The 16,425-nt window shown below is 44.2% G+C and overlaps 1 protein-coding gene across 4 annotated transcripts in view; it reads right to left on the bottom strand.

Annotated features, from left to right (window-relative positions):
• Positions 1–16,425, bottom strand: part of meis2a (Meis homeobox 2a) — a 62,314-nt gene that overhangs the window by 29,390 nt on the left and 16,499 nt on the right. For 3 of the 4 annotated variants that reach the window (XM_043262754.1, XM_043262757.1, XM_043262756.1), the window contains exon 8: positions 10,664–10,809. In XM_043262754.1, coding sequence (XP_043118689.1) covers positions 10,664–10,809 — 146 coding nt within the window. The remainder of the gene's footprint in view (positions 1–10,663; positions 10,810–16,425) is intronic. The other variant, XM_043262755.1, reaches the window with a different exon arrangement.

The raw sequence follows: 16,425 nt of genomic DNA, 5'->3' as shown, positions 1-16,425 counted from the left end.
AAAAGGCCACTGGGCAGCCAAAGAACAACGGGGTCGTTCTCCTTGCAGGCAACAAAGTAGTTCAGCAACCCCTCAATATTGCAGCCAAACCCTTTTATGTGAGCAGGTCTTGGCAGCACGCAGTATTGTAAGACTCCTTTTGTGCAGGCATTCGAGGCTGAAGGACAATGCAATGGCAGAGGCCAATCTAAGATACTGTATACATAGCACATATACATAATTTAGCTCAGCAAGCTTTTAAAAGCACTTTGCCTATTTCTTCTTAATACGGAGAAGGGTTATTTACACATGCTGTCTCTGTGGCTTGGTTTGGGAGCAGCAATCGTTTTTGCATCTTTTGCCCTGCTCTGAACCCATAATGTCATGTTTCATTTGTTACACTAGAAAACTCGATTTGTCAAATCAGCTTCAGAGTCAAAACTCACAGTAGAGGAAACCTCGATGGTTAGCCATTAGCTTGGAATGTGGAGCAACCAAGCAGCCGGCAAACAGCTGCAGGGGCAATTTCCTGTAGGTTAATGATGCTAAAAATGTAGAAGTCAAACATGGCGCCCATTTAGCTCACTCTCCAAGAGGACTAAACAAAGCATCAGCATAGAGAGGCCGTCACGGAGGGTTTCAGTAAGCTTAGCCTCGCTAAAATGATCAAGCCAACCGAAGCAGGTTGGTATAAGCCTAAGATCTCTCATGGTCATGATTGCAAAAACCTCACGACACCAACTTCAAATCGTACCTGTTGTGCTTACTGCTTTCGTCGTTTATGACCTTTCAGAAACACTCTTCTTTACACAGGGCTTTGTTACCTTTGAAGGAAAATCAAGACCTCCCGTCAGCGCTGCACACTCAGGCAGTGGATTGCTGTGAGCCCTAGGGACTCTCCACTCTTGATGTTTTAGTCTAAGGGATATATGAAGAGTTTTAATGGCTCTAAGAGCAGGAGAGCTAAAGAACAGAGCAAAGGGCCTCTTTTAGGTACATTCCAGCCGCCTGTGCTCTCCCCATAGTGCTCCTCTGCTCAATCCTGCCCTGAGGCCTGCTGACCTCTGACCTGACTGACCGGCTTGGCTGTAGGCTTCTCGTTTGTTACCGACTTTATCCACTGACAAAGCAAGCAGGAAACTGGCAGCTACCCAACAATCCCATGAGAGGATGACCAACAGCTTGCTCAGCTTACCGTTTATTAGTGGATGGGGGTCAACAGGCAGCACAAATAAGAAATGTAGCCTGCTTTCTTCTTTTTTTAGCTAACAGTTTCCTACCTAAAAAATGTAACATTTGAAAGCCAAAAGGTCGGTGAGAACTGCAAACTTGAATATCAGAGCAGATTAACAACTCTAATGGTAGCTGTGCAATAACTGAAGGGTTGTTAAAACCCCAAAAGGAGCGATTCATGACAGGATTGGGTTTCCCTATCGCTGTGCCTTTGAGCAAGCAACTTGACTCTGGCTGGACTGTCCCAGTAGTAGATGCACTGTAGGTCCACTAAACTGGCAAATAAAAAAAGGTGCATGTCAGTTCTGGCTCTGTCTTTCTTCTTTCTGCACTTTGCATGGCGGGTACTGAGGCATCAAAGGGAGCTACAGTAATCCAAACACCGTAGTTACTCTGAGAGTTTACGCGCTGCCCTAGAGGGAGAGATAAAAAGGGATTGTCAGGATCCACTTACAGCTTTTTGGACTGATCCAGGCCACAAGCAAGAACTGTGAGCTCAAACGCAGCAGAGTGCTGCTGGTGCACTGGACTCCAGCAGGACGGAAGAGCAAAGGGAGGTCATTAACCTCTGCAACTAAAATGCACTCAGATGGCTCCCTGCTCTGGAGGCTGATGACAAGCGTCTGTGTTCTTTTCAACAACTTGTTGAGCTGTCTCCACCCCCACCACCTGCCCCCACCTCTGAAACCAACACCAGCCATCCCCATCTCAGGAATGTAACCCAAGCCCCTCTCCTCTCCAATCACTTTGCAGAGAAGCCTGCTTGAGGTGTAAGACAGCTGTTGTTGTATTCTTTCCATTGTGTTTGTGGATTTTCTAACTTTCCTTTTTTCCCTTACTTGATCCCCTGCCTTACTGCTGCACAATAATTCATGATCCAATGCAGAGCTGAGCACAGTACAGTCAACTCTGACTGACGGGAATCGAGCAGCGTGCCTCTGTAATGGTAAAAGTGCTCAGTAATGGCTATGCCACTGAGGGTTGGGCTCTGTAGAGGAAGATCTAGTGCAGAAGTCATTACCACATACTAAAACCAAATGAAGCCAAGAGCATTCAAAATAAAGCTCTGCAGGGCAGGAAAAACTGTTTCCCATCAGATTGTCAATGTGGTTCCTCACCTTTAACTCCAAAGTTTAGACTCTTGGGAAGGTCTGGGCCATAAGGCTGTCTGCTGATTCACGTAATGTCTCAGGAAGTTATTTTCCTGAAAGAGACCAACCCCCCCCCCACCCTTTCAGCAGGGGCATGACAGAGGAGAACAGAATGGTGGAGATGCACAGTGCTCGCTGAGGTGTTCATATTTCTTAAATATTAGGCAAAGCATGGGCTGCCATTTGTCCAGAAACCTATAATAGACTACTGAACTAGTTTTGTAGAACACTCTGATCCCAGGGGCTTCTGATGATCTTCCACATTTCCATTGCTGTCATTGGTTACTAAATCCTAGCAATTGTGGTCCCATTGTAAGGTTAGGAAAGCTACACAACAAAATTGCTAACATCTGCAGAGTTCCCTCCATGTGTCAGGGGCTTGTCTTTGCTTGTTTCAAAGGCATATTCCACATTTGTTTACTTAATTCTGCTCGAACCATGCCTTAAAGAGATTCCTCGCTGCTAGAGTCCAGATAACGTAAAATGATGCGTGAAGTCTTGCCTTCCTTTCCTCCGTAGGCTTCATTACTTTTTAATATGTGTGCAGGAAGAGGGAAAAATGGCGTGGAGATAATCAATGGTACAGAGGCAGTAGCCCATTAATCTCCCCATGGATTCCGTTCTAATATGCACACTTGCTTGGGCAAACATGGGCTCTGCTGTGGTGCACGTGTCTGCCTGGATGGGCCACTTAATGAAACAGCCAGCCTTCGCTTCCTTTCGAGGAGATTTTGCCGAATGAAAAATGAACTGTCTGATGTTCACCACACCAAGGAGCATCAACGTTTCATTGAATTCAGGTGGGAGTTGTACATTCCCCAATGCAAGCGAGACAAACAATGAGAGCAGAAGGCAGGAAATGGTGTGAGCACTAGAGCAGGTCCCTATGGAGATTTTATCAAAGATCCCTAATGCAAACATCAGCACAGCTGACCAGGGGGAGGCACACGAAAGCCCAGAGAAAGAAAGGTGACCTGCAGCACTGAACCAGGACAGAAGAAGAAGATAAACACGCCACAGGGAGAGAAAGAGAGCCTCTTGTGCGGAGGTGTAGATGTAGAGGAGGATGTATACAATGACCGCCAGTTGGGCGGCCCTGAAACCAGAGCTAACCGCCAGCCTCAAAAAACCCTCCCTTGATGCGCAAAGAGCCACCTGTGGACAGAATTAGCCGCTGTGACTGTCTCCAAAGGTAACCGAAATACACATGCCGGGACTCCTGTGCTTGCATCACATGGATGTGTCGTCAGATGGGAGGAAGGGAGAGAAGAAGAGAGATAGAAACAGAGCGGAGTAATCTGGTGGAGAGGGTGGGCGGCCTGGCAGTCACAAACATGAGGACAAACAGCGGTGATTGTACGACATAAGCCAGGGTGAAGTTTGATACGTTTTCTATGTCTGAGGGTTGCTGGTGGGTGAAGGCAGACAAAAAGCCGTGGCTAAGAGGATTGGGAGGCAGGGATAGTGCATGCCGGAGCCCCGAGGTGGCAGAGATTTGTGCCTGTATGGAAATGCATGATTCACCCCCCTAGCAGCGTGCTCCGCTGCCGTGAACATGCTATACTTCATTTGCTGGCGATTATGCGGGTTGCTGGCCCTCTAAGCCCCTTTGAACTTGTAATTGCCGCCGGTTTCAAATAATGAACATTAAGGGAGATTCAGAAGAGTGTGTGTAATTACAGGTTTTCCCCGCTTTTCTTCTGCACCCCAGTTGAAGAGGGAGAGGAGGAGGAGGAAGAGAAAGAAGGAGGAGGTTCTGCTTGCTGAAATCCGTAATGTCTCGCCAAGTCTCTTTATCTAAATCGCTGTAGATTGGAGCAGGGATTGTCGTGCCCTGGGGACATTACAACTACTGCGATCTGATCAATATTCACATGCATTCACATCTGGAGCCAAAACGCTCCGGTTTGATTAGGATATCTGTCTGTCTTTTATTTACCTCTGCCTTCTTTCTTTGGTAGTTTGTGTATGTTTTTGATACTGCTCACCAGTTTAAGTCATCATGAAAACCTCCCTCATGAGCCTAAACCAAACAGCAAGGATCTCACCACAGCCCAGGCGATGGAAGGCCTTGGTTTACCAGCATCTTGGGAGGCTCAGAGGAAACCACAGCAAATTGGTGCATTTTGTTTGTCGCCTTTGATGCACCATTCGAGATACTAAATGATATTGTGCAGTCACAGCGTTCGGCCGTCATTACGAAATATAGAAAGGAGGTGCAGACAGAGCTCTGAGGGAGGCCCGTGAGGAGAAGTACTGGAAAAACAAAACAGAATAAAAACAGCAGCAGAGAATGGGCGGGAAGATCACAGAGCAGAAATAGAGCACTGGGATTCAGAGGAGCGCCAGTCCCCTGACAAACTAAACAGAGAAACACAGTCTGGTTTTCATTTTTGCTCCACACACACACATATACACCATTCTTTCTTAGTTTTCCGCTTCTATGTCTGAGATATTTCTTCTACCACACCCCTAATACCTCCCTCTTTTTGGCCTGAGACATGCTCTACACAAGTATGTGAATGCATGCATTGATTTCACACAAAAGCTTTATTAGTTACAGCTTTGCCAAAAGGGTGCTAGAGTATGAATTAGCATTTTCTAACATCACAGGTTTTCTCTTTTATGCCAAAGAAGGAGTTTGAAGGGTATCAAGCTGAGCATGTTGAACAAATTCATAACAGCTTCCTGAAGAACAACATATCGGGACTGCGTGATAGCAATCTTCTGGATGGGCACTGGCACCTTTGCTTGTGTACTTGTCTGGTTAAAGGACAGTTTGAGCTGTTCAGTGAGATGTGAGAGTTAATAAACTAAAGTTCTTGTTCTGCTGTCTGTTTATGTGTATTTCAGGTCAGAGCAGATGCATTCCCCTCACACACACATGCATGGAACAGCGTGTTCCAGCCTGTTCAAGCCATCTTTATTAATACCGACTCAGTCTGGGTATGTAGGAACATTCCAAGTGTCAGCAAGGTCAACCCTCAACTGAAAGATTTCGCTCTGTCTCTGAGGTTCAGACAGACTCATTTATCTCTAAAAAGCATCAAAACGTGATAAACACAGCATAACTCAAAAACAAGATCAAGACAGAGGATTGCCTTTAGGTAATTACAAACAGCCATATTTTAAGAACATTTTAGCTGCCACAATTCAAAACAGGGACACTGTGATCTGAAAGCAAATCCCATTAAAAGTAGTGCATAAAATCAGACAACAATCAAATTTACTTTCATTGCCATTGCTGCCTAAACTGCACCCAAGAATGCTGAAGCATGTTAGCGTGTGCATCTTTAAATGTCACCAACATGAATTTAAGAGGCAAAGTGAATGCTGATGCTGAACAACTTAATGCCAAATGCTAGCTGATGCCAAAGCTTCTTCCCAGGAACACTAATAACTAGGGTTGACTGTGCTCAAAATTTTTGTACTTTACCACATAGTGTATGTCATTTCAGTGTGTCTGCAGTTAAGTATTCATATAAATGCTATATACTGAATATGTACAATTATTCTAAAAGGGCTTTCAAAATCATACAAAAAATGTCACACACATTACACATCAGCTATTAGTGAGTTGTATGACTATTGAATTGTGATTGCACTAGTGGTGTAGTAATTTAAGAAGTGAATATATATATATATATACTGTGAAATTAAATACAAAAAATAAATACTTTTACAAAACGTCTATGTAATGTCAGTCAACAAATATTTTTTTTCCAAACAATGACACTTCAAATTTTGAAATAAAATCTTATTTATAATGAAGCAATGATTTGTCCATAAAGAATGATTACTTGTAAATTGAGAATTTGTTCATACGGTGTATGCCGCATTTCTTTGATGCCTTAAATTCGGGACAATTCTGTTTCGCACAGAACGGCTGGCAACCCAAATGATAACCAAGAACTGCAAACACAAGCAGAAAGCAACTATTTTTAAGTCCTTGCATATGACAGAGGAAGGTGGATGTGGCTTCTCATTTGAGTCCACGACTTGCAAGAATGAAAGAGTCACTCGATATGGACATCTGAACTTTCAAGCCACTCTGGCTCAGAGGTTCTGACAAACTGACTGCAGCAGTGCCCATTTACAGGGACGTACTAGATTTCTAGATTTACAACTTGGACAGACTCGGTAGATTTACGACAGCCCGAGTGTGTCCTTACGGTAGGGTGACTATCACCAAAACTGTGCTGCATTCTCAGCGGTGACACAAAGGGTTCAAAAGCACACATTAGTGTAAAATATCTTCTTTTATATCCAGTTTTCACTTTCAAAATATGATAATAATGTTGCTGATCAGCTAAGTTGCAACAAAGTTGCTGATCAACTGCTTACACACATTTTTTTGCAAAACCTCACACACAAATCTGCACACATAAAGTGCAAAATGCCTCACATCTCTCGCAAACTGAAGCAGTGTGTTCAAAATATCACAAACACAAGAAATCATTTGCAAACACCTTTGCCATAATGTTAATTCCTGTTAGATGTGTGTGTTATGTAGAGAACTGTGTGTTGTGTTTTGCAGAAGAATCAAAGGCTGAGAGTTAGTGCATGGTTTTGTATATCTTTCAGAAAGTGTGTGACAAGGAAAGATTCTGTGTGTTAGCAGTTGCCAAAAAAAATGTAATAGGTACTTGATCAATATCGGTTCAGCAGGGTAAATTACATTTCTGGTCTTCAGCTTACACACACACACACACACACACACACACACACACAAACTGAGCAGAAGTGTTATATACTGTAGGCTACACTGACAGAGGGCAAACAAGCCGGTGATAGATTAGTGTTGCCCCACTGCAACCCCTGGAGCGTCACAAAACAACCTCGCTGGGCCTTAAATGAAACTGCTGCTTTAAGAATGCCCTACATTACAGCACACAGCGAGGGAGGAAACCTATGCAGAGAAGACCCTGAGAGAACCTTCTGACCACATTTCATGTGTGCGTGTGCGAGAGCGAGGAGGAATTCGACCGAAGCTTTTAAGCGTGTCTTTTGTGTTTGCGGACGTGTCCCACGTTTGAAACTGTTGTCAGACGTGGCGCGGTGGAAACGAGCACCGACGTGAATCAGACATGAAAACAGCTGCAGTCAGAGCAGATCAGCCCAAATGTTTAGTCTGAGACGAACCTCGAGAACGGCTCTGTTTGACTCCGCAGGCTGATCTTGTTTATTTGTTTACACATTTATCTGATGAGGCTCGTGACTCTTGTGTCTCTGATTAAGGGTGTTTCCATCAGCTGCCTGTATTAGACTGATTACTCAACAAATCTTTATTAAATGCCACTTCATTTAATACATGTTATTCTGTAGAAAGCAACACGTTCTCCAATAATTTCACAGCTCGTTTTTCATAGCCCAATCGAATCCCTGGATAAAGGCTAAAGATCAGCTGAATTTATAGATTAATCCTGCCCCACAATTTTCCCCAGACGGTGCCGCCCCAAACTCATGCCACATTTCGGGCCTATTTATTTTCACAGCTTTTTGAAGGTTTACCCAAGTGAAAGGACAGCACAGGCCTGGAGTGCTATCTTTGTATCTGAGTGCTTCCTGTTTTCATTGCAGGCTGACCCTCATCTTAGCAGGAGACAGGCTGAGGGCGCCAAACGACTAATTGAGAGGATTCAAAGTTTGTCTCCATTAAACTGTTGGGTGACCCTGCAGCGGTGTCGGCGCAAACTACTCTTCTCTCTCCGTGAGCCACATAGAAGCTTCTTCTCCTTCTCGCTCATTAAATATGAAGCCTAATAGAGCAATACACCCCACAGTGGAGTTTATCTTTCCGATAACATAAGCTCTGTGCCGTATGGGAAAGCTTAGGGCAGCCAGCTGGGATTTCCTGCCGCTAATGGCACTGGAAGAGATCCAGAGAGCTCCGGGAGGAAGAGCCCATCTCTGGCGCGTTCTGACCCAAACTCTGGAGCTCTGCGGGCGAATGTCTCAGAATGTCCTGTGGGACTGGCTGCTGGCTCACAGAGACTGTTCCTCGAAGAGGAGGCCATCGATTTCAACCCACAATTGTAACTGTTAGCCGACGAGAGGGGGATGGAAACGGGGGGGAGGGAAGGGGTTACGTCCTTTTGAGCCCCTCAGAATAGGTGACAATGGCTCAATGTTGAGAACATATGTAAAAGGACCCCCACCGCTCATGGAAGAGCAGCTCCGCTTTGGCCCCGCGGTTGAGAAAATACAACCTCGCCGCTTTTCTTTTGCCCCTTCCAATGAATGGCTGAATGGAGAGCTGCTGCTACGGGCCATTCAGGGCCAAAGTCCCCATGAATTCACCCGCACACAAATGCATCCTGAACTGGAAAATACATTTGCTTAACAAATTAAAATAAAAGGCCTGATGTGTTAGTGTGTGGCACGGTGTAAAGGATTGTGCGGGGGGCTGCGGTCGGTACTTCGAGATAATTCAATTAAGTCTCTTTGGTCGGAAAAGGATGGAAAAAATAGAAAGGTGGGCTAGAAAGGATGGATTATTGCTCGCGCTCATAAAAGACTCGTCTAAAAGGACGACGGAAACTTCTGCATTTCCTCTAATGAAAATTCTTCTTACTTTTTCATCGCATTTAAAACAATTCCAAAAGAACAGGAGCGCGTCTCTTGTGAGCGCCGTGAATGGGGATCTCCTGAGCTGCCAGCGAAGACGCCTAATGATCTTTGAAAAAAGCGCGAAATTCCTGCGTGATATGGAGCCGAGTGAATGAGGCGAGAGGCGTTTGTGGGTAAAAGCGGCGAGGTAGGTGGTGGGTCGACGCCTCCCTCTTCAGCGCTCTACACACAAGCGCTTCTGGGAGCGTGAAGGGGACCACAAATGAAAAGAGCCCAAGAATAAAGCAGAGAAAAGCGAGGCGTCTTTGTCTGAGTGTCAGATTGGGCTGCGCTGGAGTCGTTCTGATGATGATGATGAGAGTTATAAGCGTATGGCACAGTTCAGAATGGATTTACAGCCCTTTTAATTAGCTGTGTTAAAGGAGCGTCATTATTTGGGACTGCAGTGGGGCGTCAGGGTTGGCAGGGCATGTCCCTCACACACTCGGTCTCAGTTTCTTGAGGAGCACATGCTGTGTTCATGTGCTCGGGGACGACAGCACCTCCCTCAGAAACCTGACCCTTCCTGTCCTGATCGATATATCCTGAGCCGCGGATGATGTCGTGACATCAGAGAGGCCGCTGGAACACGACCCCGCGTGCCAACTCTCCAAACCCACACACACTCTCACACACTAGTGTTTGGACCTGCTCCGAACCATGCAGGCGTTCTTTGAGAACAACTAACGAAAACACAGTTTATTTTAAGGTCTTCTTGTTACAGCTTCATTGTACATTTAAGCACTGAGTAATATTAATTACCTACAGTGGTTGTTACACCTGACAGATCTAAAAATATTGATTTCCAAACATGATTTCATTTCTTTAAGTTCATGAAACACGCAGGTGGTTGCTCTGAGCACAACAAACATCAAGTGACTGTTTTAACTGTAATATTTGGTGTCCATCTTCTGCAGTGATTACAGCAGCACTTACATATATTTCACTAATGTACACTAATGTTATCCCGTGCCTTCTGCAGCTCAAGCCAAAGTACGACAGATCTGTCCAGTTCATTTTAGGCCAGTCCGTCATTTTCAGCGTTCCTGCAGATTCATTCTGTCACAGGAAGTTATGGTCGATTCGACAAAAACATGCCAAGTGTTCTAATCATTTTGTCCACCACCTACATGGCTAGTGTTAGGATTAGGGTAACCTGCGTGTAATTATGCATGTAGTTAACACTCAGTTGCCTATTGAACACGGTTGAGTTTACATAGTATCTGCGCAATCAAGATGACAATAATCACTGGAAATTGAGAGACCCCACCTATTTTAATATTATAATAAGTACATGTGACATTTGCAACAAGGACATCTTAAAATAAAGTGCTACCAAACAGCATTCTCGGAACTAGACCGGTCAGTCATCCTCGGTTAATGAGTAAGAGCATTTGTTGTGAGTATCATACGACTGTGATTTGGCTCAATACACAAGGCAGCACTTACTGCAAGTGTGAAAACGCTCGTATATTTTGAAACTGAAATTAATATTGAATGACATTACACACAATACGGTTAAATAATTTATTTCTGCAGCACAGTCGAGTGAAGTGATAGAAACAGGGAAAAGTCCCAGTGCTGTTGGCATTCTTTCGTCAACCAATCAGATTCGAGCGCTGGATCTAACTGCTGATTTTATGTCAATGACCGTGTGTTAATTCTAATCTGTGTGAGATCTCGGCACTTACTGTGAGATGCTGGAAGAGCCATGCTCGCATGATGTTGGTGGCAACTTTGGGGAAGATGCCTCGTTTTTTCTGCCGCTTTTTGTCCTTGTCTGGATCGTCGTCGTCGCCCGTGCCGGGGGAGGCCACGCTGTTGTCTAAACCATCTCCTGGACGAAAGGAGAGCTTTTTAGAAACGTGACACAATATTACACATCACACAAAATTCTTATTGTGCTTGGCATCAATCAGGACGCTCTGCAAACACACAACCCTGTAGCCCCTCCCCTTCCTGCTCCTCATTTGCATATCACCGATGTCCATCAGCGTCCGTCTTGAGCATGTGTGAGTGCAGCTCAGCTCTCTTCATAACCTACTTCCCAGACTTACTTTCGGTCTCCTCTGCCATTAATTGTGCATTAGCAAAAATGATTTACTTTTAAAAGTCAGTTATTTTTTCTTGGCCTTGGGCGAAAATGCCTTGAAAGCCTTCCTTCAGGGCATCTAAATTATGTATCTGAAAAACTCCTGCACTGCGCCGCGATATTCTACAAATTTACACTTGCACGTCTCTCTGTTTTTGGGGAGACATCAATCACACGCACCTATATAAGCAATAATCACGCATTAATATTTCAACTAATCACTTTAAAAAGGAGGAAAGAGAACAGATCCGATGGGTGGCGTAATCAAATGTAAAATACATGAAGAATACAAGGACAGTTGAAAGCCTTTCCTTCCCCTCTCTGTTCTGATCTATTATTTTTCTCTCTAGTGGTGTTTCATCGTGGAAGTGACCTCACAGCAAACGCCGAAATCCAGGCTCAGAACAAAACCAGCGTGGTGGTCGAGCGTTTGCCCCGATGACGTCGGTGGAGGAGGTGTGTGTGGACTCGTCTGTTGTGGTGTGTTATGAGTGGACCACAGCGAGCAGTCCAGGCCAAAAGGTGGCCAGATTAATTTTATTGACGTTTCCATTTTCACTGCAACACGATAGCCCACCGCTCGCAGCGGCCGGAGCGACCCGCGTGTATTTACAGACTGAGCCGTCGCTTCATTACCCTGCAGCCCCTGACCGCTCGGGGAGAAACCAGACGCCCCTCACACACACACACGGATTAAACACACACTCACGACCAGTGTGTGTTCAACAGATCTAGATCACAGCAAATCAAGTACGTAATGCAGTTTAATCACAGAGAACGAAACGTTCACAAAACGTTTTTTTTATGCAAAGAATCATTGGGATATTAAGGAAATATCAAATTCCATGAGCATATTTTGTATATTTCCAACTGCTTAGTTATATGCATTGCTAAGAACTTCATTTAGACAGCTTTAAAAGTGATTTTCTCAATATTTAGATTTTTTTGCACCCTCAGATTCCAGATCTCTCAGACAAAAATCTGATCATCACGAACCACACATCAACAGAAAGATTATTTATTCAGATGATGCATAAATCTCAAATTATGATTGGTTTTGTGGTCCATGGTCACGTTTTGCACACAAAAACATTTCATTATCTTGTTGAACGTGTTTAACGGGGGTGTTTTTAGCTGATACCAATAATCTGCCAATAAACTGGCCGTTATATATCACGCTATCATTGGTGAAAATATGCTCAAACACACATGACAGTGAGTCAAAGGAGTGGAAATAATCAAAAAAATGATGCGACGGGATTAGTGGAATGAAACAAAGACGGACAGAGAGAGTGAGAGAGACAGAAGAAAAGAAAAGAAAAGAAAAGAAAAGAAAAGAAAAGAAAAGAAAAGAAAAGAAAAGAAAAGAAAAGAAAAAAGAAAGGGCAAACTTGCTCATTACATGTGAAGCTGCTAATCTACATGGCCCCGCTCACTGGTTAGCGCCGCTGGGCAAATCGTCCCAAACGCTAATGGCCTCTGACTGTTCCCTGGCAACTCTGCCATTTGAACCTGCGCGGATGTGAACTCCAGCACAAAACATGAGGACGGCACGAGGAGGAGAGGAGAGGGGGAAGGGGAAGTATCCCATCATGCACCTCTGAGATGGAGCAGATGAGGGGGGGGGCTATTAGGAGACGCCCAAAGGCCTCCGGGAGACGAGGTGCTGCAGTCTCGCCCCAGGCACTTTTGGAAAAGCAGTACCCTTGGAGAAGGAAAAAACATGCCCTCTCTCTCTCCCTCTCTCTGCCTCTTTCCAGCTCAAACGTGACCACTATGTACACTATGTTTACTTTGGAGTCTGTAGAGAGACAGACAGTGTCCACATTAAACTGGATCCCACTGACCCACATAAAATAGACAACAGCAAAAAAACACGGATTAAAGTTCAGTTTCTCACCATTAATGGCTACTTATTAAATATAGATTTCCATATCAGCCTGGGTTCCTGCCAATTGATCATCTGAGTGTTCCTGTTCTGTTAAACCATTATTTGTTAAATGATGTTAAATCTCTCTCTCTCTCCATATCTATATCTATATCTATATCTATATCTATATATATATATTAGTGCTGTCAAATGATTAATTGCGATTAATCACACGTTTTTTATTTGTATATGTGTGTGTGTTCTGTGTATTTATTTATTATGTATATATGAATAAATGCACACACGTGTGTATATATGTAACAGTCTGTTATTTTTAAATTTAATATATTTATGAATAAAATATAATTTATACATTTTATAAAATAAATTAGATGACTATTTATATAGACGTAAATATTTTTAAAAGACACTGAATGTGTGTGTGTACTTAAACACGCATAATAACTACACAGCACACGCATTAATTATGTAAACAAAGACTTCTAAACTGGTTATATTTAAGTCAAAAATATTACGTATTATTGCTATATTAACCTAAATGCATTCACTTGCATCAACAAAACAACGTTTGTGGATTAAACCAGGTAGGAATAGCTCCTCAGTATAATAAATACAACGTAGGCAGGACGTCATGTTCTGTAGACACATCTAGAATTGAGCGGCAGTTTGAAGCCGTGTTTATATAATCACAACGACTGCAAAGGGAAAAGAGCAAAAAGGCAAATCAAGTGGGCTGAAGCACTTCACATTTTCCAGCCTTTGTCTCGAAGAAAGTCGCAGTCACCGATTAGTTTGGCTCGGACGTTTGTTTCAGGCTAATGGGGCATGAACGTGGAGGCAGTGCCGTCAGAGGCTGAGCTTAAAGACACTAATTACAGCCTCCTGCTGAGACGCCGTCCACAGCACCCTGCTCCTCACGACTCTCGCTGGAGAGCAGTGATCCAGACCGCTGACTGCTCACATCCAGAGACGTGTTTACCTCATGCTAATCACTCACCCACTCATGCTTTCATCACGTTTTGAGTTTCAGCTTGATTTTCTTCATCACTGATCCAATTCAAAGTTGTACGTTTTTTTTCCTGTATAGTCAACACAGACTAGCAGCAGAACTAATAGACTAGTCAACCGCTTCTCCAAAAACATACACGAGCAACAGTTCACTTAGCTCTGAATAACCTCGGACAGCTGCGCTCTCACACTCGTTCTCGCCGTGCTGTTTTCCTGCAGATGCAATGCGCGGTTATTGGCACTGAAGAGCTAAAGCTTCTCTTTTGGTTGTAAATGAAGTGGAATAAAACGCTTTAATTAGACGTCTGTATGAGGAAGCAGCTTATTAACACACACACACACACACACACACACACATAATCATGTCGCTGTCATCCCAGGAATGCTGAGGATTTCTAAATCTCCAAACCCTGTGCCGAGGAAATGGAAACGAGGCATGCATGGAACCAGAGGCATCATTGAGAACCTTTAACAGAGTGACCTTGTGAATGACAGGAGAAAGCAAAAAAGGCACAAAGGTTGAAGATGATAATCATATGCCAATAGTGTTTCGGAAGAGCCAGTGTGAAGCGCTTGAGTAATTACACGTGTAATTAACCTGCTACCTGTAACGGCAATTATCTCATTACATCATAAACAGGGCCTTGGAGGAACAGCGTCTGATGATAGTGCTGCATTCCCGCCGCCCCTCATCTCGTCTCTTCATTAGTCCGCTAATCACTCTGATGAGTTTATGAGACATTAAGTGCTGCGGCTGTTTCCTGCATCTCTGAGCTTCTGGCCCGCGTAAAAGACAATCACAGGGAAACGGCATCCCGAGAGACGGTTTAAGGAAGCCGCGCATGAACCTACTCTGTAAGGACAACTAATTCAACACTAATGTAAAAACAGGCACGGATGCAGGGCAGGAGCACAGTTCCTGAACACGTTCCTGGAGCACCACCGACGCGTCTTCGCAATCATTCACACCTGATTCAACTCATCAGCTCATTACTAGAGACTCCAAGAGCTCAAATGGGTGCGCGAGAGAAAGGAGACGTCAAAATGTGCAACGCTGGGGGTCTCCGGGAATGTGGTCGGGAAGCGGGCCTGGATCTACAGGGGTGCTGGAAAATACAAAATCAACAGCACCCCCGGTTAAAGCTGTAATAATGGCATTGCATTGCAGATTTGGCAAACTATCCAGTGCGTTATGATTTGCGCTCTGGGAGATCAGCTTTTATTTGCAGCCTTGAGCAATGCAGTTCACAGACAGAGCTGCTTGTTTCTAGAACGCAACAGTTGATCGGTTTGAACTACATTAAGTACTGGAGTTTTTGTTCGGGTGTTTTGTTCAGCACGATTTCATTCCAACTGTATACACAATATAAATAAGAGACGCATCGTGCTGCATAGAGAATTTAATTGATTATCAAGTAACTTTGTGAGACCGCAGTAAACTGAGCCCTCACTTTACTGATTATAAAGGAAGCATTGTTTGCACCATAGCAATGGACAGCACAACATTTTTACTTATAAACTTTGTGTATATATATTTTATATTATCTACTGGATTGCACGTATACTATCTGAACTGAACTAAATTGGATGATGACATCACTGAAGGAAAGACAAACTGACTTTGGAAAAAAACGTTTTCTATCATCCTCTTGCATTATTAACACATTATCTTCCTCTTTAATACTGTAAGCTGCTTTGACACATTCAGCACTGTTTAAAGTTCTATATAATTGATCTGACAGACGCTGTGAGCAGGACAGATAACAGTGTGATACCTACGAGTGTCCACCTTAGGGTCTCGTGAAAGGACTGAAATCCACAGACCCACGACGGCTCAGGCACACTCCAGCTGCCCTAAACACACCCCGACACATGCTACACGCCCCACGAACCCAACACACACCCTGCACTCTTCCTGCAGCCTGTCGTCCAAATCAAATTACAATAATTGGCCCCAGAGGTTACTGAGGTGCATCCAAGTCCATTCTCTCTCTTTCTCTCTCTCTCCAGTCAGTATCAGCACACGCTTGTATTACAACGGAAAGCAATAATGACTGCGCACACGAGAGCCACTGGAGGAGCCGCAGCGCTTTCACACCGCAGTCATTAGAGAGTTAATTACTAAGATAATTACTACAGCAAATTACATCAATTTTCACCAAAACAGGATTTCTACGGCCTGTGAGCGCGACATTATAAACCACACGAGCAGAGGGAAAGACTGCGTTGAACTCGGCTCCACTCACCTCAAGAGCTTCAAAGCCCCACTATGAAGATTGCGGAGGGTCCGATTCTACACCATCACCACTGCAAAACCTGCATTTATGGAGATTCTCCACCCTCAATTGCACTTCAGACTAACACGGACCCGGCAGACACCTTGGAGTTATTACACACAGAGCCAGGCATCAGCGACGGGCTTTCGAGGGCCGTTAGGCTACGAGATACGACGAGGCCGAAGA

Source organism: Puntigrus tetrazona, chromosome 17, assembly GCF_018831695.1.
Source record: "Puntigrus tetrazona isolate hp1 chromosome 17, ASM1883169v1, whole genome shotgun sequence".
In the NCBI taxonomy this organism is placed as follows: Eukaryota; Metazoa; Chordata; class Actinopteri; order Cypriniformes; family Cyprinidae; genus Puntigrus; species Puntigrus tetrazona.
Note: the sequence above shows the minus strand (reverse complement) of the source record. Positions and strands in the feature narration are given on the sequence as shown.